This window comes from Myxocyprinus asiaticus, chromosome 7, assembly GCF_019703515.2.
Source record: "Myxocyprinus asiaticus isolate MX2 ecotype Aquarium Trade chromosome 7, UBuf_Myxa_2, whole genome shotgun sequence".
In the NCBI taxonomy this organism is placed as follows: Eukaryota; Metazoa; Chordata; class Actinopteri; order Cypriniformes; family Catostomidae; genus Myxocyprinus; species Myxocyprinus asiaticus.
Genome location: NC_059350.1, coordinates 28,404,090 through 28,430,064, shown reverse-complemented (window position 1 = coordinate 28,430,064; position 25,975 = coordinate 28,404,090). Strand labels below are relative to the sequence as shown.

Sequence of the window (25,975 nt, the reverse complement as noted above, 5' to 3'; positions counted from 1 at the left end):
ATAATATACATATACACACACACACACACACACACACACACATATATATATATATATATATATATATATTAATTTGTGGTAAATGTGTAATTTTAACACTGATAGTGGAGGTTTTTTGTGTCACTGGAGGTGTACATCAGCAGTTCTGCAAAATTACTTTGAAGTTTATAACTCTATTGTTTTATTTATGTTTTTCTTTATTTTATGGTGTTAGTCATATGTGGTCAAGCATAACATGTCCACCCTTTTATGGGAAGATATATGGGAAATTAATATTTAATTTAATTTAAAATGTCAATATACAGTATTTATGTTAACAGAAATAAAATAAATATTAGTTTACAAATATGTTTCCTAGATATCAATCACAGACCATGTAGTGGCTAATTTATCCACTGAATGTCCACCCTGTTATTGTCCACCCTGATGCTGCCCATTTAACTGGATGGACATCTGAATTTTTTAATAATTTAGCTTGACCAGTATGGGTAATACAATCTTTATTATGTCCCTGTAATGATGAAACGTGAAGAAACTTGTAAAAGTATGAAAAATAAAACAAAGGTTTTGTAATGTCACCAAATTGTAGAAATGACCCATTTACGATATGTACAGAGTTGCAGTTTCGCCGCTCTCTATACGTAGATTACAGTAACAGTAAAGTACAATCTATAGTAAGAGATTAACATCTTTAACGAAGGAATGAACCGCCTGCTACTCATCTCATTAAGAATAGTGAATGATGAAAATCCAGAGGTTCTCAAATGCAATAATCCAACTCCCTCTAAGAAATCAGGGAAGAGTCTGTTTTTAATCTATGAAATAAGACAAGCATTCATAAATGCTCTTTGCAGTAAAATTAACAATGCTTATCCACATAAAACATGATTTAAAAATGACAAATTTGCCCTACACAATAAAATTGTAAAATTTTTCAAAGAACTCGTGGCCTCCCTGCAATAAACATGTAGCAGCCTACACTTTGGAAACACGCGTATTAGAATCAGTCTCACTTTCAATCCCCTTTGCATTCCAGCATTTCTCATCATATCAAATTTTAGCCTATATATTTAATATTTTCTGTTTCCTTTCATACAAAGTTATAAATAAAAATGCGCATGAGATACTGTTTGACACACCCACAAAAGACACAGCAGACGACCTGTCACTTTAACTGGACAGAGGGGCATGAGTTCTTACTCTAGTGTTCCATGGATTGTCTGATGGCACATGAAAAAACGTGTTTTCAAAGGCCGCATCCGCACCCCAAACAGTACGTTTGAGTGAATTTACTACAACCCAGCACTGTCACTGACGACAACAGTCCAACAGTTAGGATAGTCAGTGAGGGAGTAGAGGTCCATACAGATGTTTCTGATGTGAAGACAAATTTACCTTTAGGTTTTGTTGCATATAATATTTTTTAATTATTTTTTGTTAATAGTCTTCAAGTAGGTCTTTGTAGTTATGTTTTAATGTTTTAGTTTGGCATCGGCAAGTCCAAATGTTTTTTTTTGTACGTAAAAATCGCTAATTGGATTAGTAGCTGACAATTTTTATGCACATTCCACTTAGTTTTAAAGTTTGCAAAATGCATGTGTCTTTGTGGCAGAATTTTTTTTTTTTTTTTTTTTTGTATGTGATGTTGCTGCAACATTGTAAACTACATATGTACCATTGTCTAAACTTTGTTTATTATTTTAAATACATTTAGACAAAATGTAAGTGTAGATCATGTTAAAACAACTGTCTTCTTGTATTATTTTGATACCAATCCTTGTACTCATATTTGTGCCTTTTGGTATGTGTTGTAGTATTATCATTTTTTAAACAGCCTCTTAGATACATTTACAAATGTATTGCTGTTGAAATGTTGTAAATGAATTTATAACATTGTAAACTGAATAAATATTTAGAATTTGTTTTTACTACATGTTTTAATTTTTATAATAAATAGGCTATATTAGGAACTTAAATTTAATGCATCTGATTTAATGTAACTAACTTAAAAATATCTGTAGCTTATCAGAAAAATTAAGTAAATATGACCTGAAATGGTAGTTTCCTACAAGAAAAATATTGCCATTACAACTTAAAACAATGGCCTTTAAATTTATAAATTTGAGTTGGCATTACTTAGGGTTACATGTTGAAAACGTGAAGTCTAATATGTCAAAATACTCAAAAAGCTGATGCAAATAGTTGCCTCATTACAAAGAAAAACCCACAGGTGACCTCAGGAGAAATACAGGCTGCTCTGGAAAAAGACGGTGTGGTTGTTTCAAGGTGCACAATACTTGCTGACCCCTCTCCAAACATAGCGCTTATGGTTGTGACCATAAAGCTCTATTTTGGTCTCGTCACTCCAAATTACAGTGTGCCAGAAGCTGTGAGGCTTGTCAAGGTGTTGTCGGGCATATTGTAACCTGGCTTTTTTGTGGAATTGGCTTCTTTCTGGCAACTCGACCATGCAGCTCATTTTGTTCAAGTATCGTCGTATTGTGCTCCTTGAATCAACCACACCGTCTTTTTCCAGAGCAGCCTGTATTTCTCCTGAGGTTACCTGTGGGTTTTTCTTTGTATCCTGAACAATTCTTCTGGCAGTTGTGGCTGGAATCTTTCTTGGTCTACCTGACCTTGGCTTAGTATCAAGAGATCCACGAATTTTCCACTTCTTAATAAGTGATTGAACAGTACTGACTGGCATTTTCAAGGCTTTGGATATCTTTTTATATCCTTTTCCAGCTTTATAAAGTTCCATTACCTTGTTATGCAGGTCTTTTGACAGTTCTTTTCTGCTCCCCATGACTCAGTATCTAGCCTGCTCAGTGTATCCATGTGAAAGCTAACAAACTCATTGACTATTTATACAAAGACACTAATTGCAATTTAAAAAGCCACAGGTGTGGGAAATTAACCTTTAATTGCCATTTAAACCTGCGTGTGTCACCTTGTGTGTCTGTAACAAGGCCAAACATTCAAGGGTATGTAAACTTTTGATCAGGGCCATTTGGGTGATTTCTGTTACCATTATGATTTAAAAAGGAGCCAAACAACTATGTGAAATAAATGGCTTCATATAATCACTATCCTTAAGACTTTTTTTTTTTTTAGTCAATGCCAAAATTTCACAATTTCTGCCAGGGTATGCAAACTTTTGAGCACAACTGTGTGTGTGTGTGTGTGTGTGTGTGTGTGTGTGTGTGTATATATACACACACACACACACACACACACACACACACATATATACACACACAGTACCAAGCATAAATGAGTACACCCGAACAGATTTCTCAGAAACTCATCTGTCTCTTTTTAGAATGAATACTTTCTATGGGATCCTATTCAATAAAATATTCCAGCAACTCTGGTGTATTGGTTGCAAATGAGATTTGTCAGTACAAAAAAGAAAATTCGAATTTTTTTTAACCAAAATGATTTAAGACCATGGTGCAAAAACGAGTACACCCCAACGAAGGTTTTAGGAATAAAACTTGATAAAATGCTAATTAATGGGAATGCAACAACAGATGAGTCTAATCAATCATCACACAGGTGGCTGCCAGATAACTGACAATTAAGGGTGGTATTTAACCTGTTAAATCCCCTCCCATTCAATACTGACAATAATGGCGCCACATGGAAGAGAAATGTCACAAGACTTGAAAGTAATTTCTTTACACAAAAAAGGTCAGGGCTACAAGAATATTAGTAAAGCATTGCTAATCAGTCAGAATACAGTAGCAAAAGCGATTCAAAAATTAAAAAAAGATGGACTTGTGGCAAGCTCTCCGAGACGTCCAGGCAGTCCAAGGAAGCTAACACAGAGATGAGCGTTTTGTGCTAAGAAGAGTTGAAGAAAATTGCCATGCAAGTTCATCAAAGTTAGCTAATGCTGTAGAAAGTCAAACTGGGGTGACTGTTTCACGTGACACAATACGACATACGCTGCAGAGGAGTGGAATGCAAGGGTGTCGTCCACGAAGGAAGCCACTGCTAAATCCCATGCACAAAAAAAGCCTGTTTAGCATTTGCCAGGGCCCATGTTGACAAAGGTGTAGAATATTGGGACTCCATACTTTGGTCTGATGAGACAAAGGTAAATCGTTTTGGAACTGATGGTATCCAAACTGTATGGCGTCGCAAGGGCGAAGAGTACAATGAAAAATGCATGCTACCCACAGTAAAACATCGAGGTGTGGGGTTGTATGAGTGTTGCAGGTGTCGGGGATTGCACTTCATTGATGGCATCATGAATTCAGAGATGTACTGCAAAATACTGAAAGAGAAGATGCTACCATATCTCTGCTCCCTGGGTCGTCGAGCACTCTTTCAACATGATAATGACCCAAAGCATACATCCAAGGCCACTGCTGCATTTCTGAGGAAGAACAGGGTAAAAGTGATTCAGAGGCCAAGCATATCACCCGATCTCAACCCAATAGAACACCTGTGGGGAGTTCTGAAAAGACAGGTCGAGCATCATTCTCCATCCAGCATCCAGGCTCTGAAAGAGCTCATTCTCCAAGAATGGAGAAAAATAGACGTGGCAGTATGTCACCAACTTGTTCACTCTATGCCTAGAAGAGTTGGTGCTGTTCTGAAAAATCATGGAGGCCATACAAAATATTAGATTGGTAGAATTTGATGTAGGGTGTTTTGATCTACATCAATCTACATCAATCATCGATCGATCTGGATCGATGCATCGATCCAATAACCAACGACCCAATGTTATCGATACAATGTGTAAATATAGATCTAGACATTTTTTTAAGATGTACCTTTATTTTAATACTCTCATGTCAGCCACGTCCCTACGCATTTCCGTCAGGCGATGAAGCAACCTTTTTACATTCATTTCACTTCATGAGTGCTAAATATGCTTTTCATTGATATCTTTGTGCATGCCACCCAATTGAATTTTATATAAGAATTTGCCATTTTAAAGGACCATTAAGTTCAACCATGTGAAACGTCTTGACAACGCCCGACATTCTGAACAGCACTAATGAGGGAAAGAGAAACACCTGCTCAGCTCCACCATCAGTTAAGACTTCACACATTTACACATCAACCCTTACTTATTTTTCATTACAACTGTGGAAGTTGTAGCCAAGAAAACTGTGGATAGCAGGAAACAAGTCATGGGTAAGTACTTTGAATTGGATTAAACTGAAAAATAAGCTGTAATCAAAGGATTGATGATCACTTGTGTGTGATGTTATTTTTTATTATTATTATCTCATCTGTATAATTTTTTTTCAACATCTGAAGTACCTTATTTTGTTGTGGATGTCCCAATGTGGATACTAAATTTGCACTTTTCAGAGAGCTCAATAAAATATTCAAATTATATTTTGGGCAAAAAAAAATGTAATTGATTGTGTAAAATAGGCACATAATATCAGAATATCGATCGCAGGGCCCTGAATCGAATCAAATCGAAATCATATCGCAGCAGACTTTGAAGTATTGGCAAATATCGGATCGCAGGCCAAGAGAATTGATATAAGATCGTATCATGATGAAACGTCTGATTTACACCCCTAATATACAGGTGCATCTCAATAAATTAGAATGTCGTGGAAAAGTTCATTTATTTCAGTAATTCAACTCAAATTGTGAAACTCGTGTATTAAATAAATTCAGTGCACACAGACTGAAGTAGTTTAAGTCTTTGGTTCTTTTAATTGTGATGATTTTGGCTCACAAATAACAAAAACCCACCAATTCACTATCTCAAAAAATTAGAATACATCATAAGACCAATAAAAAAAACATTTTTAGTGAATTGTTGGCCTTCTGGAAAGTATGTTCATTTACTGTATATGTACTCAATACTTGGTAGGGGCTCCTTTTGCTTTAATTACTGCCTCATTTCGGCGTGGCATGGAGGTGATCAGTTTGTGGCACTGCTGAGGTGGTATGGAAGCCCAGGTTTCTTTGACAGTGGCCTTCAGCTCATCTGCATTTTTTGGTCTCTTGTTTCTCATTTTCCTCTTGACAATACTTCTCTATGGGGTTCAGGTCTGGTGAGTTTGCTGGCCAGTCAAGCACACCAACACCATGGTCATTTAACCAACTTTTGGTGCTTTTGGCAGTGTGGGCAGGTGCCAAATCCTGCTGGAAAATGAAATCAGCATCTTTAAAAAGCTGGTCAGCAGAAGGAAGCATGAAGTGCTCCAAAATTTCTTGGTAAACGGGTGCAGTGACTTTGGTTTTCAAAAAACACAATGGACCAACACCAGCAGATGACATTGCACCCCAAATCATCACAGACTGTGGAAACTTAACACTGGACTTCAAGCAACTTGGGCTATGAGCTTCTCCACCCTTCCTCCAGACTCTAGGACCTTGGTTTCCAAATGAAATACAAAATTTGCTCTCATCTGAAAAGAGGACTTTGGAACACTGGGCAACAGTCCAGTTCTTCTTCTCCTTATCCCAGGTAAGACGCCTCTGACGTTGTCTGTGGTTCAGGAGTGGCTTAACAAGAGGAATACGACAACTGTTGCCAAATTCCTTGACATGTCTGTGTGTGGTGGCTCTTGATGCCTTGACCCCAGCCTCAGTCCATTCCTTGTGAAGTTCACCCAAATTCTTGAATCGATTTTGCTGGACAATCATAAGGCTGCGGTTCTCTCGGTTGGTTGTGCATCTTTTTCTTCCACACTTTTTCCTTCCACTCAACTTTCTGTTAACATGCTTGGATACAGCACTCTGTGAACAGCCAGCTTCTTTGGCAATGAATGTTTGTGGCTTACCCTCCTTGTGAAGGGTGTCAATGATTGTCTTCTGGACAACTGTCAGATCAGCAGTCTTCCCCATGATTGTGTAGCCTAGTGAACCAAACTGAGAGACCATTTTGAAGGCTCAGGAAACCTTTGCAGGTGTTTTGGGTTGATTAGCTGATTGGCATGTCACCATATTCTAATTTTTTGAGATAGTGAATTGGTGGGTTTTTGTTAAATGTGAGCCAAAATCATCAAAGACTTAAACTACTTCAGTCTGTGTGCATTGAATTTATTTAATACACGAGTTTCACAATTTGAGTTGAATTACTGAAATAAATGAACTTTTCCACGACATTCTAATTTATTGAGATGCACCTGTATATACACACACACACACACACACACACACACACACACACACACACACACACACACACACACACACACACATACACATACACACACTACCGGTCAAACGTTTTGAAACTCTTGACTGAAATGTTTCTCATGATCTTAAAAATCTTTTGATCTGAAGGCGTATGCTTAAATGTTTGAAATTAGTTTTGTAGACGAAAATAGAATTGTGCCACCATATTTATTTCATTATAAAACAAAAATGTAATAAAAAAAAAAAAACAGTAGTTTTTGAAATTGATAACTTGGACCAAATAATAAAAAGCAGCCAATAAGTGCCCAACATAGATGGGAACTCCTTGAATACAGTTTAAAAAGCATCCCAGGGTGATACCTCAAGAAGTTGGTTGAGAAAATGTCAGGAGTACATGTCTGCAAATTCCAGGCAAAGGGTGACTACTTGGAAGATGCCAAAATACAACACAGTTTTGATTTATTTTGGATTTTGTTTAGTCACAACATAATTCCCTTAGTTCCATTTGTTATTCCATAGTTTTGATGACTTTACTATTATTCTAAAATGTAAAAAAAAAAAAAAAAATTATAATAAAGAGTGTTTCAAATTCTTTGACCGGTAGAGTGTGTGTGTGTGTGTGTGTGTATATATATATATATATATATATATATACACACACAAACACACACTGTATCTTTATTTGACATACATGAGACACAAATAAACAATACTGTAAGCATGTTTAAAAGTAAACAGCTTTTTAAAATTCTTTTATTTTATTGTTTATGAAATATTTAACTGCCTGAAAGTCCATTTAGATTTTTTTTTTTTTATAATTATTTAGTTATTACAACAAAACTACATGAGCCTTAAGTTCAGTGCACATGACACAGTAACAGTTCTTGGTTTATTGTGAGTGACTCAATTAATTCAGTCAGATTCATCCAGTCAGCTCTGCTGATCCTGCTGAAGTCTTTTTGATTTACTAAAAAGAGCAGACTCGTAAGAGTCATCTGTTCTGGGATCAGACAACCCTGGTAGTGCTGTAGTTGTTGCTTCACTAAAAAGAACTGGCACATCAGAGTCATTTGTCATTTTTAGGAGGACTCAAGTGTGAACCCTTAAAGAGTTGCTCAAATCTTTTTACTGGCAGTAGAGCATGGGCAAAACATGACCTAATTTTGGTCAAAAGGAATCACTTAATATTTTTTTTTTTTTTTGTTTATCTGGGGTTTTCCTTCATTTAAACATTTTCAGTGGCAGCCCAAGCTAAATTTCGGGCCACCGAATCAAAATCAATGATATTCATTCGCATTCAGCGCTTTATACGCGCTAAATATGCTTCTCATCTGTTTGTGCAGCACAAATGAAGCCTGGTTTTAGTGGGAGTGTGGTGCGACTCACGCAAGCCAACACAGAAATCAATCGCAAAAGGGATCCGCTCTGCTGGATTATTTTGACATGCGCCAAAATAAAGGTTTTTCAAATACACATCACCCTTACTAAAATGTATCATGATTTTACAGCAGCAACAGTAAATATGGTATTTTGACAAAATGTTGCAGTCTTAGGTGGAATTTATTCAACTTTTTTTATTACAACAGTGGCAGTTGTAATTAGTTTCAAAATATGTTTAGAATACAATTTTTCATGAATAATTTTCAGCAAAATAAATATTTTCATAAATTCAGCAAGTCGAATTATAATATTCTGACTGTTCCCATGAGTATGACACTTTACTGAGTTGGGACTGTGCTAGTGAAAATGTTTGTTTCCTACTGCCTAAAAGATTATTATTTATTTTTTTTCCCTTTCATCAGGCTCCAAATAGTTTTAAGTAATCTTTAGGAATATCTGAAGGCCAACAAGGCCAGTTTATTTCCTAATATTAAACATCATTCGAGCAGAACATAGATACAGTTGGCACCGGTTATTTATAGCCTGTGTGTTAATGCAAGACTTTGGTTGTAATAGTTGTAAGGATTCCAGTCTTGGCTTTCTGTTGGTGTATAGGAATTCTTGAAACTTAATTTTTTTTATTTTTTATGATTAACATTTTTTATTGGTTCAACCATTAAATATCAATAGCAGAACAAACACATACAGAATCAATATATAACACCCCCCCCCCCCCCCAATCCCCCACCCAACCCCTGACAACACCCCAGTGGTCACACAACCATAGACACACAACAAAAATAAATAAATAAATGAATTGATAAAAAAAAATAAAAAACAATCCCTACACCTCTCTCTCCACTGTCCCTCCCTGTGAGCCCTCCAAAAAAGACAGATATCTGCCCCACTTCTTCACAAACACGTCCAGACTCCCCAGTCTTCTGGATACCCCCTCCTCAAGAGCTGCCACTCTGGCCATCTCTGAACACCACTCCTGAAACGGGGGCGCTCCAGCCAACTTCCAGCTCCTCAAAGTGATCTGTCTGGCGATCATAACACTAGTTAAGACCGTTTAAGACCAAGCCTATGCAATCTAGAGGGGGTCCAATAGACTATGTAAAATCTTAAATTGCATGATGCGAACCCTTGCATCTCTGGATGCAGATTTGACATTTTTTTAGAATCCCAGCCCACTGTCCCTCCTCCAATACCAAATTTAGATCTTTCTCCCATAATCTCTTAAGAGAAGTTGATGTTCCATCTCCCAGACTCTGAATTAGTAGGGAGTAATACACTGATGCCTCATGACCTTTTCCAAAAGCAGTATTCACCACTCCCAGAGTATCTGCCGCTTTAGGAGGGTGTAAACCACTCCCAAAAACAGTACAGAGCAGGTGGCGCAGCTGTAAATACTTACAGAACTGAGATCTAGGTATCCCAAAAAGTTGAACCAAATTTTGAAAGGATCTCAACACTCCATTCTCATATAGGTCACCGAGTGTAGTAACCCCACTCCCAATCCACTCTGACCAGCAAAAAGGGGACTTGTTGAGGCATAGTTTGGGGATCAGCCATATGCTCGAGGCAATATTTAAAAAAATGTCAGAATTAAACAGTCTGGACACTTTTGTGCATACCGAGTTCAAGTGCGAGATAACGGGATGTAACTTAGCTTCTCCGATTAATTTGATAGGCTCTGCAGTGGCAAAATAGGGGCAAGAATATCCTGTTCTATACAGAACCACGGAGGGGCTCTCTCAGGTAGAAGCAACCAATGAGCCAAATGTCTGAGACGAATGCATAATAATAAAATAAAATCTTGGGTAGGCCTAGCCCACCTTTGTCAATCGGCCTATGTAACTTATTGAAATGTAATGTGGGATGCTTACCATTCCAAATGAAGGACTTTGCTATGCTATCAAATTGCTTGAAATAAGAGAGGGGGATATCTACAGGGAGAGACTGAATTTTGGAATACATTAATTTTAATAACATTAACCTTCCCAATTATAGATAAATGTAATTAAGTCCACCTGGCCACTTCACTTGAAAACCGTTTTATTAAGGGGTCAAAATTAACTAACTAAATCACACAGATTTGCTGGAAATAAAATACCCAAATACTTAATGCCCTGTTTGGGCCACTGGAAAGCACCCGGCTGGAAAGCCGTTTCTGGGCAGTATGCTGTCAGAGCCAAAGCTTCGGATTTAGACCAATTGACTCTATATTCTGAAAATTTAGAAAAGGAATTAATAATTCTTTGGAGACAAGGTAGATCTACTGGGGTCAGAGACAAATAATAAAATATAATCTGTGTAAAGCAAGAGTTTATGCGCTATACCTCCCGCCACCACCCCTGGAAAATCATCCTCCTTTCTTATCGCTGTTGCTAATGGTTCCAGGGCAAGACAGAACAATAATTGGGAAAGAGGGCAACCCTGCCGGGTGCCCCTATCCAGTGTAAAATAATCTGAAAATAGTCCATTTGTTTGTGCCGCCACTACTGGGTGTCTATAAAGTGTAAGGCTGGCACCAGAATGTCTACAACCAAAAGGCGCCATTTCCGGTAAAAGTCAAAGAACTCTGCGAGAATCAACGTCATAGAACTCTCTCACAAAAGCTGAAATCTACACTTGAATATCACCACATGTGATAAATTGCAAATCGCCTTTTGCTGAAATCTACACCTGAATATCACCACAGTGTGATAAATTGCAAATCACCTTGCTGCCCCCCTTCTCCAGCTCTGGACCAACACAAAGACATAAGATTTATATGTAAAAAATATAACAAATACCATGAAAACAAAGAATGCAACTGTATGTGTTTGATATCATTTAAGAGGTCTCTGTGCGACTGGTATAATGGTCTCTTTCCCATGTTGATAAAACTAATGGTAACAAAGTTATAAGGTCTTTGCCAAATACTGCATAATTCTGGAGGTGTCTCCCCGTCCTTGACCTACAATTGAAATTATCTCCTGTATGTTAACAAGGTTAAACCCCAGGAAGTCAAGAACCCATTCACCCCCAAATCCTCATTGTCCATAGGATAATACCATTTGGTACACAATGTTTATTCTGTCTAGATATTTAAGGAAAGTTGGCACGAAGCTCTGGGAATCTGTATGCAGATCTCCCATGCTGTACCGCTGCATGTAGTTTTGTCAGGTATGTTTCTTTGACTTGTCTTTTATTTTTAGTAATGCTTGTTTATTCTGATCATGTGAAATTGGCTTTGATTTGAATTTCTGCAACAATGTTTTATATCCTACCTGACAAATAAATTGTTATTATTTGATTTATTCTGAATTCCTCTGAAATCATTACTGGAGCTTTAATATAGGAGGAAGCCATTTAAAGACTCTCAGTTTGAATTTAAACCACTCAGGACAACCAGGTAGGACAACCACCTAGGACAGCCGGGTAGGATTTGAATTTCAATAGACCAGGGTAGACCATACTGGAGCTTTAATATAGGAGAAACCACTCAGGACAACCGGGTAGGAGAAAGCCATTTAAAGACTCTGTCACTGCTCACCGCCCATCTTAGCAAGTTGTATGTAGGTGACTAAGCGGCAATATCGTCTGGTTATAAGAAAAGCCAAACCAGACGATATTAGTTAACCCTACAACCGCTGACTAAGAACGGAACTGGCTATCCATTTTCGGGAGGTTTACGTAATTTAATAACGGCCGGCGTAAGTCTCCAAAGATCGAAAGGACAATGAATAGAAGAGGACTTAGAGTAATCAATAACCTAAAAATGTTAAATTAAAAGAATGATCGGAAATTAATTAGAGCTTAAATATAAATTAGAGGTCAACTTAAAATTGGAGTCAGATTAATATAAAATTGGAGTCAGATAAATGAATAACGGAAATAAATGTGTGAATTAACAATAATTGATTTACTTCAGCGCTCAGAAAAGACAGAGCAACGCAGAGACCTTCAAGGGCAATTTATTGAAGTTCCACTCCGGAACGGATAGAAAATTATAGATTCCCTTTTCTTTTTTTTACAAAAGTAACTTAATCCATCCAATAAATGTACTCCCGAACCCGTATACTTCCAAAACCTTAAAAAGATAATCCCATTCTACCATATCAAATGCCTTTTCAGCATCAAGTGAGATGGCAGCGACCGGAGATTGTTCATTTGCTACTGACCACATGATATTGATGAGACGCCTAATGTTATCAGAAGAGCCGCGGCCCAAAATAAACCCAACCTAATCTATATGTATAAGAGATGTCATAACTTTACTAATCGATTAGCCAGAATTTTTGACAACATTTTTACATCTAACTGGATCAAGGAAATTGGACGGTAACTTTTACACTCACTTGGATCTTTGTCCTTTTTAAGAATCAGACTGATCCGGGCTTGTGTCATGGTTGGCGGAAGCTTTCCATTCTTTAACAATTCAGTATAAACTTCTAGCAAAAGTGGAGCCAGTTCTGTAGCATAAGATTTGAAAAACTCAGCAGCAAAGCCGTCAGGCTCCGGAGCCTTGCCTGTAGGTAAGGCCTTGATAACCTCGCCAAGCTCCTCCAAGGTTATTTCAGAATCAAGAGAATGTTTTTGCTCAGTCGTCAGTTTAGGGAGATCTAATGGTTCCAAAAAGTTTCTCATATCTTCATCAGTAGATGAAGACGTGGAACTATAGAGATCAAAGTAGAATTCTTTAAAAGCATTATTAATAATCAATGGCCGAGGTAAATATTTCACCACCAGCAGATTTCACTGAGGGAATGGTAGAAAAAGACTCTCTCTGCTTTATATATCTAGCCAAAAGTTTTCCTGCTTTGTCCCCTGACTCAAAGTATGACTGTCTTGCCCTGAATAACCAAAACTATCTATTCTAGAATAAATCTTATGGACTGATGAAAGAAACGTATAGTCTCTACCAGATGGGTTCAAAAGTCTCCAAATATCCGTAAGACCAAGATTTTTACATATCCTGTGAAGCGTCAGTGTTGCTCTAGGGGGCTTACACACTTTTGCTTCACTGTGATCAAGGACTGAATCCATCAAAAGATTAAAGTCTCCTCCCAATATTATAGCATGAGGGGTGCCAGCGACTTGCAACATCCCTTCAAGATCTATAAAAAAGCCCTGATCATCAGCGTTAGGCGCATAAATATTAGCCAAAATCAACCTTTGCCCCTGAATTTCAGCTAAAACAATAATGACTCTTCCTAATTTATCTTTAGTCTGTTTGAGACATTTGAATTGTAGATGTGTATTTACTAATATAATGACTCCCTTGCTCTTACTTGAGCCAACACTAAAGAAAACATGTCCACCCCATATCTTCTCAAATTTTTCCGCTTCCTGCGGGGAAAGATGTGTTTCTTGAAGAAACACTATATCATATTTCTTACATTTAAGAAAAGAAATAACCTTCCTTCTTTTTATGGGGTGCCCCAACCCATTCACATTCCATGTGGAGAGAGATAGTACACTCATATCAATATGTCAGTTGTTAATATAATAAAAAATAAACTGTGTATCAAAAACAAAATTATACAGACCACATCACCCATTAGTGAAACAATCAAACCCTGAACTCCCCCCCGAACAAAACAAACAGAAAAAGAAAAACGTGTGCATTAACCCTGCGCACGAAAGCGCCAACCGGCAACAATCCCTCTAAATTCAAAAGGTCCATGAACGCCCACGAGGCCTCATGACAACTTTGCCATCGGATTGCTCAATTTTGCCTCACAAATTTGTGAAGCAAAATTACATAACAGAAAATACTTTGTAAAATAAACCCAGCCAATAGGAAGAATGAACACAAAGAATGTGTAGATTCATTCACAGAACTGTTTCAAAGATGTGATCTTCCACAAAACAAATTCTAGCCGATATAAAACCATTCAGATTCCTCGGACAGACAGACGAATTTTCAGTGAGCTGGCTGTTATGAGTTCAACAGATGACGTAATCATTCCAATGTCCCATAAAAAAACTCAACAAAATAAACTACAGCCAGCAGGAGGAATAAGCACGAAGAACGAACAGATTAATCCACAGCTGCTCCAAAGGAGTGTTATTCAATAGAACAAACTCCAGCCGCTAGGAGGAGCCAACACAAAAAGAAACAAAACCGGCATCCCGGTTCCCCGGATGGTTGAGTCAATTCACTCGGAGGCCGCATAAAAGTATATACCATGACTTACACAATCCATCAACTTTATAAAAGACATCCTTTGTGTGAGCAAGTAGATATTTTTTGCGGTCGTCCATAGTGTCCACTCTCAAACTGGACGGGAACTTCCATGCAAAAGTAATCTTTCATCAATGCAAAAGTTTCTTTAAGGAAAACTGTTATTCACAAAACAAGCTCCAGCTGCACGGCGGAGCCAACGCAAAAAAAAACAAAATGTCGCCCAGCTTCCTCAAGTGTAAGTACAGCGAGTCGATCCACTCACATGAGAAACATCCAATGGTTTACTCACCCAATGATTCAATAAAAGACATTGCCTGATTGGGACATGTAAATACTTTGCGACCGACCTTCGTTTCTATTCTCAGTTTGGCCGGAAACATCAGAGCAAATGAGATCTTTCGGCGATGTAAGAGTTTCTTACATTCCTTGAACCGATCGCGTTTCTCTCGTCGAACTCACAAAGTACGGGAACAACAAAATATTATGGTTCTTCCAAGAAAGCTTCCCTTTGCTCTTCGCCTGGCGCAACACAAGATCTTTATCGGATGATCTCAGAAATCTGGCCAGAATCGGTCGGGGCCTGTCTCCCTCAGCAGATCTGCGAGCCAGGTCTCTGTGAGCTCGCTCGATTTCCAGTTTGTGGCCTGTTATGTCGAGCAGACTCGGGAAAAACTCGTCTAGGAATTTCACCATATCTCTGCCCTCCTCATGCTCAGGAATTCCAACAATTCGAACGTTATTCCTGTGGCTTCTATTCTCAAGATCTTCAAGCTTTTCAAGGAGATGTTCCAAATCAACTTTGGTCACGGGCGGATTAGCGGTTAATTCCCTCTCTGATGACTCCAAAAAATTGATTCGTCTCTCAACATCAGTAACTCTTGTAACTAGCTCAGAGAATTTTATTTCCATCGCCGTAATCGATCGACGTATTACAGCGAGATCCTCCAAGTCATCAAGAATCTTCGTCAACATCACCGACATGTTGGACAACTGACGCTGGATCTCCTCTCCCGCCACGCCATCCAAATCGAGTCCCCGGTCTGTAGGCCTGTCGGGGCTTTCATCCTGAACACGTAAGTGTCTTTTAGGATTTTGCCCGAGGATTTTGACTTCTTTGCCATGTTTTGCATCAAAGAGCAAATGTGTAACTGGGTGTATTAAAATTCACCAGATTATAACATGAGAATAATTAAAAATGTAGCAAAGTGCGCAGAGCTCGTCGCTCACACGTCTGCCCCTTGCATGGCGTCACGTGACCTCTCGAAACTTTCATTTTTATAGATGGGACAATGTTTGAAATTACATAGAATGTTTTATTTTTTTATTGTATTTTTGTCAAGTAACATTTAAAACTGGTCAATATTTAAAGCTTCAAGGTGCTGGAAAAAGATCTTTTAGGTACTTTGAAAGTGCTTGAATTTTACTCTTAAAAAGCTGTACAAACCCTGTATTACTTGAAGGCATGCTAGCAGCCCCTCTTAAGGCTTATGTTAACAATTTAGTCTAGAAAAAATGTCTAATACTTACTGGTTTAGGCATCTTTGTCTCCTTTCCTCGCTTCCCACGTAACCAAGAAAAAAAGAACTTGTCCTCTTTCACAGAATTGCGAGCCCTTAAAGAGAGAGAAAAGAATAAGACCACTTATCTCCTAATTTTTACACCAGTGTAAACAGTTCTAATAATCACTAAACTGTTCTTATTCTCAACAATGCATGTGTCTCTAAGAGGTTGGCTGTCAGAGGCAGCCTATATAATATGTTAGATCTGTTAGATAATATGCTAGAAGAATGTGTTGTAAATGTAATTAGGGCTGCACCTAACGATTATTTTTTTATTGATTAATCTAACGATTCTTTTTCCAATTAGTCGCTTAATCTAATCACGACTAATTTGCAGATTATTCTAAAGATTTTTTATAATTATTACTTGATTAATATAACAATTAACCCAAAATAAATATAAAAAACTTCTCATTAATATTTCAATATTTTATTAAATCATCTTCTCTTAAACACAAACAAATGTACAAGAAACAAAGTGTGCACTGCAGGGCATTATTCTGCAACAAAAATAGCCCTGTTTTAACTGGTAATCTCCATTTTACAGTCCAACATAAAATCTCTCCAAAATAAAAGAACTTGTTCTATTCAAGTAAAAGGAAAGTGCAATCTACATTTAGCAATCCAACAACAAAATAAATGAAACAAATGTAAAATTCAAGTCACTTTCAGGAGGAAAGAGGATTTTGGTTTTCCAAAAAGAGGACACCTTTTTTTTTTCAGCGGGGGGGAATAATAGGGTTCAAAAAAAGTGTTACTATGAATGCAAACTTTAATACAGTGAAAAAGCATAACATAAATATATATAAATAAATAAAAATGTCCAACATTCTTTTGAATGTCCATGTACTAAAATAAAATATTTGATGTCATAAGTGTACCTTCATTAACTATTAGTATTATTTTGAATGGCCATGGAAAATGAAGCAATGTGATAATTTTTCCTGGTCGCAAAAAGTAGTCCGTTAATTTACCTGATGAACTTTCACCTTTTGCTGACCCTTTATACTCCACAGAGCTAATGTGTGCTTCTAAATCACTTGCACCTTTATTAGCAACCGACACATAAGTGCCAGCTTTACATGTCATACATTCTGCTTCCCACGGATCTCGACCTGGACGAAAGCATGAGAATTTTGCGCAAATCTTCTGTAAATTTGCACTTTCGTTAGGGCATTGTTTCCACTCAGATGGCATTTGCTGCTACTGTCAAGCAACTGTTTGATGCCGAACACAACAGCGCTTCGCGCGTTCGCGGAGAGATTGACAGGCAGGAATTTGGCCAATAGTTGCTGCAAGCCTCTTATAATTTACCAATTGGTGTGCGAGAAGGCGGGACTTACAAAGAGGGGTTAAAACAATGCAAATATGCACGCACACACAATGAAGTATTAGACCAGATGCACATCATAATGCAACTAAAGCCAAATCCCGGACATTTTCGCAACTGTAACGATGCTGCTGACACTGGCAATGACAATGATGAAGACGATAAATTGAAGAACCCAAGTGCAAATTTATTTATAAAGTGAGAACCAATAAACCCTAACTATAAACATGAACAACTAACATGAACATAAATTTGACTTGACTTGACTAGGACTTAGCATGACACGTTACCAAACACAATACCTGACCAAAGACAATGGAAAACATGAGGGCTTAAATACTTGGACATGGGGAACACATGACAAAGATAACCAAAACAATGAACCAATGAAAACAAGACACATGAACATGGAGGGAAAACAGTACATCACATGACCAGGAACACATAACATGAAACAGGCAAAACATGAATCAACAAAATACACATGACATATTCCCCCCACTAAGGGGTGGCTCCCGATGCCCCAAGACATGAACAAACACATAAAACATGAATCAACAACATACACATGACACTAACACTGTTCGGGACTCAGACACACTCTCTCAGATTAAGTCTAGACTAAAGACTCTCACATTCTGTAATCCTGTTTTAATGTGAATGGCATCTATGCTAATATTATTCTATTTCTTTCCCTGTCTTAACCTCAGGATACATATCTTGAGGTTACCAGAGCCTGCCAGATCCAGCTCTGGTCCTGCCTGATGTCCGACTCCCACTACTACGTGTTGCTGAGTGATGACGACTAACTGCAGTCTGTGCCAGCCAAACATCACTTCAGTCTACTAAGATGGACTTCACAGAGGATGAACTGATGCCATCACCAACCGTCAGACATGGGATAATTCACTGGACACTGCCTGAAACTTCGACTTAAGATGAACTTCACCGGAAATTAATCTGCCACAAGCTTACAGTCGAACTGCAGTGCACCTTACTGACCTCTACTTGCATCACCTTGGTCAAAGGATGGAATCTTAAATTGGAATACATAGATACAGTAATTGCAGCCTTTAACAGCCATATAACAAAGGACAATGCATCTGTGTGCACTTCTGCAGTTCATTTAGGATGTTAATTCTAAGACTTTAGTTATTACTCTTACAGTTAATACAAAATATTTTTGTTTAAACATTGGCCCCTAACACTTAGGCTATTTACTTTACAAATTTTAAATCATGACTTGTACTACACATAAATAACTAATATTGGCATTAGGGCTGGGCGATTAATCAAATTTGGTTTTCAATTAAGATTTTGGCTTCCAACGATTATGAAAACAATATAATCGAGATAAAACGATTATTGTGCTGCATTCCGTTTCGCAATGTAACACCCGGGTGTCATATCTTTAAAGCATCCTTTATTAAAGTTCAAATAATAAGGAAGCAGGTTATAAAAATAAACTCAGAAACTGGCATTTTTCTGTGCGGTGAGCACCACGTCTATGAGTTGCTTGAAGTGACCGGGGAAGAGACTGAATCTTCTCCCGGCAGACGCACACTCTGGCGCGGGGACGTTCGTCACTTGTGCATTTGCCGCAGCTAGATTTTAACGTGATGGCTTGCGACGTAGTGAATCATAATATGTGTGTCACGTTCACTGTGTGTATCTTATCATGAAGCAAATCCACAATCCGCAGCTCTGTTAAGAAGAGAAAGTTTGTTTTTTGTGAGTTAAAGATGGATCGAAGTGAACAAAGGTGAGAGAGTGTAGTCTTAGCCCATTATACACTGGAACAAAATAAGTTTTTTGGCTTGTTTTCCAAAATAATATCTAAAACTCTTTTAAAAAAAACATACATTTACTTTAGGAGCTATACTGCAGAAGAAAAAATAGTTATCGGAGAATATTGAATACAATATTTAATCAGGGTTCAACATTAACCCTTGTGGATTTTTGAAGGGGCAAGTGAAAAATAATTTTACTTGCCCGACCGGACAAGCAGACTGATTAAAACATCAATAACGAAAAAATAACTGGCTATATTTGTGATAGCCTTGGCCTGTGTCACTTATTAAAAAGTTCATATTCTTATTTTGCTGTTGAAAGTAGTCCAGAGCTAGTAATTTTATAATTCGTATGTGTGGCGTATGTGTGTGCGCTGAACATGCGCATGTTCTGAAAATGTTCACGCTAATGCGCACCTGATCGATCAAATACATTTCAAAATTCTGCCAAAATGCCAGTCTTGGTGAGGTATTCATGTAAACACAGAGAGTGATGTCTAAAGTGAACGTAAACAGTGGAGAAAAAAGCAGATTTGTATTAAAATGTCGGACTTGTAAGGATAAATGTAAGCTAATAGACCTGCTGCCATCTAGTGTAGTGTGCCATTATAAAAAACAACCATAACAAGAAAATGAGAAAACACTTACTGCTCTTGACTGGGTAACTTTAGTAGCTTTAAAAATTATTAAATGTATTATAATCATACAGTGAAGACCAGTAGTAGTTTTATGTTGCATTTCATTCTGAATGTTTACTTCAATACTTGATTGATGTTTACCAGCCTACTGCTGGTAAAAACTTTTAAAGCTGTTAAAAAAAAGCACTGAATTTTCCAAATTTGTATTTTTTGTTCTATTATTTTTAACCTATTTCTATTCATTGCTGTTTTTTTTTTTATTTTATTACTGACTGTTTACTAGTCTTGAATAATTACTTATTTTTATAATTACTTGAAACCATTCTTCCATAATTAACATATTAGTTAGGGCCCAAGCACTGAAAGTGCGAGGACCTATTGTTCTTCTAAAGATTATTAGGGCCCGAGCACCGAAGGTGCAGACCGAGAGGCCTGCACTGGAGGTGCTAATTCCCTATTGTTTTTGGAATGTTTTTTCACAATTATTAGGGCCCAAGCACTGAAAGTGTGGAGCCCTATTGTTCTTCTAAGGATTATTATTAGGGCCCAAGCACTGAAAGTGCGGAGGCCCTATTGTTCTTCTAAGGATTATTATTTTTATAATTATTATTATTATTCTTTTTAAGGTTTTCAGTACTTTTGGGGTACATAAAATGTGTGAAAACTCTTGAAAGTTTGCACACACATCAGAGTCTCTGGCCATTAGGGCGTGACAGAGTTACAGGTGGAGGGGGTGTGGGAGGGGCTCTGCGGCGCCACCTAGAACATGGGCATGTTCGCGGGGTTATGTAGCACATGCCTTTTGAGCTACAGTTACCAAACTTTGTACACATATAGATCTCATCAAGCCGGACAACTTTCGTGCTGACAGTCATAAGCTCTGCCCAAAAGGAAGTTGGCCATTTTGGATTGTTTGAAAAATGCATGTTAAGGAATTTAATATACTCCTCCCAGGGATTTCATGTTACAGGTACCAAATATGGGCGACATCATGCCAAGACACTGACGATGCTAAATTGCGAAGGGATTTTTGATATATCGAACGGTGTTACCATGGCAAAGCGATACAATAAAGTCAAAAAAATAGAATAAGGAAATGTCTCATATCTTCTGCGTGCAGAAAATTAAAAACATCAAAATTGAGCCAAATGTTTGTCCTTGCAGGCTGATCATATTGATGTGACTATTGTGGGTCACGGTCGTAGCGCCACCAACAGGCGTAAGGAAGTGTGTCACTTTTAACAGACTTTAAAAGGGATATTTCATGTTAACCTGAATTGCTTCAAAAATAATGTCAAGACAATGCATATTTAAAATTCTGAAGGGATTCTTGATATCTTAAATACTGTTGCCATGGCAATGCATTAAATGTCATCATTCCTTTATGTGCATATTCACATGTTTTGAGGTATTTGGCCAGCTTGGTTTTAAAGTTTACTGTTAATAAACATGTGTCTTAATTTTTATATAAATAAAATTTAATAAAAATATCAACTGAAATGTAAAAATAACAGAAAACTGTCATAATGTGTATATGTAATGAGTGGCAATTACAAGAAATGACCAATCAAGGGCATCCAAGTTCTATGAATGATTCCCAAAATAACACAGAAGATTTTTGGTGTCCTGTCTAAAAGGGATCCGTTTCGTACAGTATGTATATGAAGTATGTGTAACTATGTTCTTCAGTTAACTATATTTCTCATTTCATGTGTTAAACAACCATTTGTTGAACTGCTCCAGTTACTCGAGTGGTGCATGGAGATGGGGAGGGTGGCTGCCTTCGAGGAGGGGTCGAGCAGAAGGATGGGATTTAGGGATTTTAATAATAAGAAATGGGGCAATTACCTAGCATTTTGGGGGGAATCACGAGGAGGGGCGGTGGAGGGAGTAATTCAGAGTTTATTTTTACTATACTTGATTATTGTATTTTCTTTTTTTTTTGTTTTATTTTTTTTATTTTTTTGTGTCTATATTCTATTGACCACAGGGGTGTTCGTGGAGGGGTCAGGGTAGGGTGGGAGTTTGGTAGGGGGAGGGGATATGGTGGGGGTTTAATGTTTAAAGTGATTGATTCTTTATATATATGTTGTTGTTTTTTTGTGTGTGTTAATTTATGAATCAATACAAATGTTAATAAAAAAAAAAAATCTGCTAGAAGCTGGCGCGATTTGTGTTGACGGTGTTGGTGTAATCATATAGCCCTATATATTAGCTAATATTCAAAATATTTTTTAAAAATGCCAGCGCAGTGTTTGAAATAATTTTACAAGCCGTTCACATGCTTTAATGCATTTGTTTTTGCACTAAAATAACACGCAGCGCCACAAATGAGCAAAACGTATGTCCTGACTCAAGACATTTAACAGTTTGTTCTTTTTAACTTGACATGGCGTCTAAAAACAAGAACAAGCCGTCAAAGACGTCTGTCTAGTGCACGTTTACGTTGAAATCATTTTTAAAACAGCACAGATGGACACAAACATGCTCAATGTGAACGGCCCCTCATTGTAAGACTAGAACTCAAGTCAAGTGAGCTTTGTCGTCATTCCGCTACATGTAGAGACATACAAGGGAACGAAATGTTGTGCCTCACAGGACCACGGTGCTACATATATAAACATATTACATATAGACCTATCTAACTTACATACTTTACATATACTTTACATTGCCTATACTTTATTATTTGCTACTGCACATCTTCACCCTGTGTGCTGAGAATGACACAAAATTATGACACACTTATTATTTAGATTACATGAATATTAATGCATTTCATAAGCTTCAAAGTGGAAAAAAGTATTAAATGAGCGAACTGTTGCATGACACCAGAACTATTTTTTCTTTCACTCATCTTGATGCGCAGAAATGCACAAATATACCAGCAGTCAGACAGCGCTCACCATTTCAGTCACAGCGCTCGTTCAAAGAGGGAGCATTGCTTTCCTGAGGTAATGACAGAAAAACAGCATCTGGAGTTATACACACTAAGTAATGACAAACCTAGACGTAACGTATTATAATGGCCTTGTTGGACAATTTGTACAGGTTTATTTAAATTCAGAGTTGTTAAACATTGATAATGATCTTTAATCCTCATTAATAAATTATACCCTTATCAAAACTTACCATGGCTTTACTCTAGTAATATTGTATTAGTATCCACGTCTGTAGTTACCATTTTTTTAATTATTATTTTTTTGTCAGTAACCAAGGTTTTGATACAATTAACCATGGTTTTACTACAGCATTACTGTAGTATCCATATGGTAACTTGGTTTTAGTAATAATAACCATATAAATATAGCTGCAAGAAGCGATGACGGGCCCAAGCACTACGGCGCCATCACCACCTGATGGCTTTAGGAAAACAAAGCATGGTGGCTGCATGCATTTTAGAGGGTAAATATAAGAGGACTTTTTCCAGTCACACAAAGTGTCACACTTCCTGTTGTCAGTTGATGGTGCTATGGCCGTGACCCATAGTAGCCATATAAATGTGATCAGCCCCCATTACCAAATATACAGCTGAATTTTCATCAAAATCATACAATTCAAACTGAAGATATAAGGATTTTCTCGTTTCACATTTTTACCCTTAATTTATTGCATCACCATGGCAAAACTGTTTGATGTATCACAAATCCGTTTGCAATTTAACATCTTCAATGTCTTGGCATATTACTGCCTAAATTTGGTGACAATCGCATGATTCCCCTAGGAGGAGTATTCAAAAGTTCAGGGCCTGCAATTTTCAAAAAATTCACATTCAATCCAAAATGGCCGACTTTCTGTTGGGCGGAGCTAATGACTTTGAAAGTTGTCTGCCTTGATGAGAACAATATATGTAGCAAGTTTGGTGATCGTAGAAGAAACTGACCCACACAACTTTTGTCAAAAGGTGGTGCAACACAGCTCCCCAGCGTCAAAAACGCCCATGTGTTAACTTTTTCCCAGGCCTAATGGCTGACAACTCTGATATGTGTGCAAAATATCATGAAAATTGAAGCATGCCAAGTTCGTCAAAAACATGTGAATATACATAAAAAGGAATAATGACATTTAATACGTTGCCATGGCAACACTATTTAAGGTATCAAGAATCCCTTCAGAATTTTAAATCTGCACTGTCTTGACATTATTCTAAAATTCTTTGAAGCAATTCAGGTTAACATAATAGGGATATTTCAAAGTCTGTTAAAAGTGACACACTTCCTTCCACCAGTTGGTGGCGCTATGGCCGTGACCCACAATAGCCACATCAATATGATCAGCCTGCAAGGACAAACATTTAGCTAAATTTTTATGTAAAATCACACCATGCATGCAGAAGCAACATTTCCTTATTCCATTTTTTTGACGTTATTTTATCGCTTCGCCATGGCAACACTGTTCAGTATATCAAAAATCCCAATTTTTGCATAAATTTAGCATCGTCAATGTCTTGGCATGCTGTCGCCCACATTTGGTACCTGTAACATGAAATCCCTGGGAGGAATATATAAAATTCCAGAGCATGCATTTTTCAAACAATCCAAAATGGCCAACTTCCTTTTGGGCAGAGCTTATGACTGTCAGCACGAAAGTTGTTCGGCTTGATGAGATCTATATGTGTACAATGTTTGGTGACTGTTCAAAAGGGATGTGCTACAGAGCCCCCCGAACATGCTCATGTTCTAGGTGGTGCTGCTGAGCACCCCCTGCAATTTTGCCAAGCCCTAATGGCCAATGACTCTGATGTATGTGCAAACTTTCAAGAGTTTTCACGCATGTTATGTACCCCAAAAGTACCGAAAACCTTGAAAAGAATAATAATTAAAAATAATAATAATAATAATAATAATCCTTAGAAGAACAATAGGGCCTCGCACTTTCAGTGCTTGGGCCCTAATAATATCTATGGTTAATTTTGAGGTTTTATATGTGGCTTATACTAACTAATTTTTTAAGGGTTAACAAAGCAGCCTAATAATTTTCTGTTTAGGCCCATAAATATATATAAAAAAATTAGGTGATAATAAAGTTACTAATTTTATCCAAAGAATTCGTAAAAAATTCAGTTTAATAGAGGTATTGGGTTTGGTATCGATATCGGCGATATTGGCCTAAAAGTACTTGGTATCGGATCGAAAAGTAAATAAGTGGTATGGTCCATCTCTACTGTCATGCCTTCAGAATCCCTCAACAGTGCAGGTGAATAGGCATCTAAAGTCAGTTTGTCAGATTCTTCAGCCAATCAGATTGATTTATTTGTTCTTGTGGGTGTGGTCAGTGTAAACATGCAGTATTCTTAACTAATTTATGTCCTCATTTGCCCTACATTAATTTAGAGGCTATTTAAACAGTTGTGCGTGTGAATAACGAATGCAGACTCAAAGTTAATGAACTTCATTTATTTTGACAGTGCACAAAGAAAAAAATGCAACAACAGAATTGCAACGAAATTACAAGCCTAAATGACTTCTGCGCTCATCTTGGCCACCAATGATCTCGTGCAAATTTCCGTTGCTGGAGCGGAGAATTTGTGTTTGTCGCTGTCTGATCTTCGGAGTTTGCTGGGTTTTGTATTTATTTATTTTTTCAAATATAGAACGGTCAATAAATGTGTCTATGTTTCCGCTACTCTCATCTCCCCGCATCTTTTATTGCATTTTATTTTTAAAGTGTAACACCCATCCACTGACATACAGATGCAATCTTGGTTTATTACAATAACACTTTATATTTGGGTGAATTAGAAACAAGAACCTCTAAAAACTAGACGCAAAAAGTAACCACTCGACCAATCAGTCATGTTCTTTATTAAACTGCTGATATATGTGTTCATCTACTGACTAACAAAATCCCAAGACTGATAGTGGCAGATGTAGATTAAATTACCATATAATGAGAAATATCTATTTGAGTGATTGAACAGGTCATTAAGAATGACTTTTTATCAAAATAGGTGATTTAAAATAATCTTTTAT

The 25,975-nt window shown here is 37.4% G+C and overlaps 1 protein-coding gene and 1 long non-coding RNA gene across 7 annotated transcripts in view; one reads left to right on the top strand and one right to left on the bottom strand.

Moving 5' to 3' along the window:
• The window catches only part of LOC127443695 (radixin), a 280,821-nt gene that overhangs the window by 215,948 nt on the left and 38,898 nt on the right, over window positions 1-25,975 (bottom strand). For all 6 annotated transcript variants that reach the window (XM_051702493.1, XM_051702492.1, XM_051702494.1 and 3 more), the window contains one exon: window positions 16,214-16,298. Coding sequence is in view for 5 of the 6 variants with exons in the window: in XM_051702494.1 (XP_051558454.1) it covers window positions 16,214-16,298 (85 nt within the window). In the remaining variant the exon portion in view is untranslated. The remainder of the gene's footprint in view (window positions 1-16,213; window positions 16,299-25,975) is intronic.
• LOC127443757 (uncharacterized) overlaps window positions 1-25,975 on the top strand; it is a 600,892-nt gene that overhangs the window by 538,941 nt on the left and 35,976 nt on the right. The window lies entirely within an intron of this gene.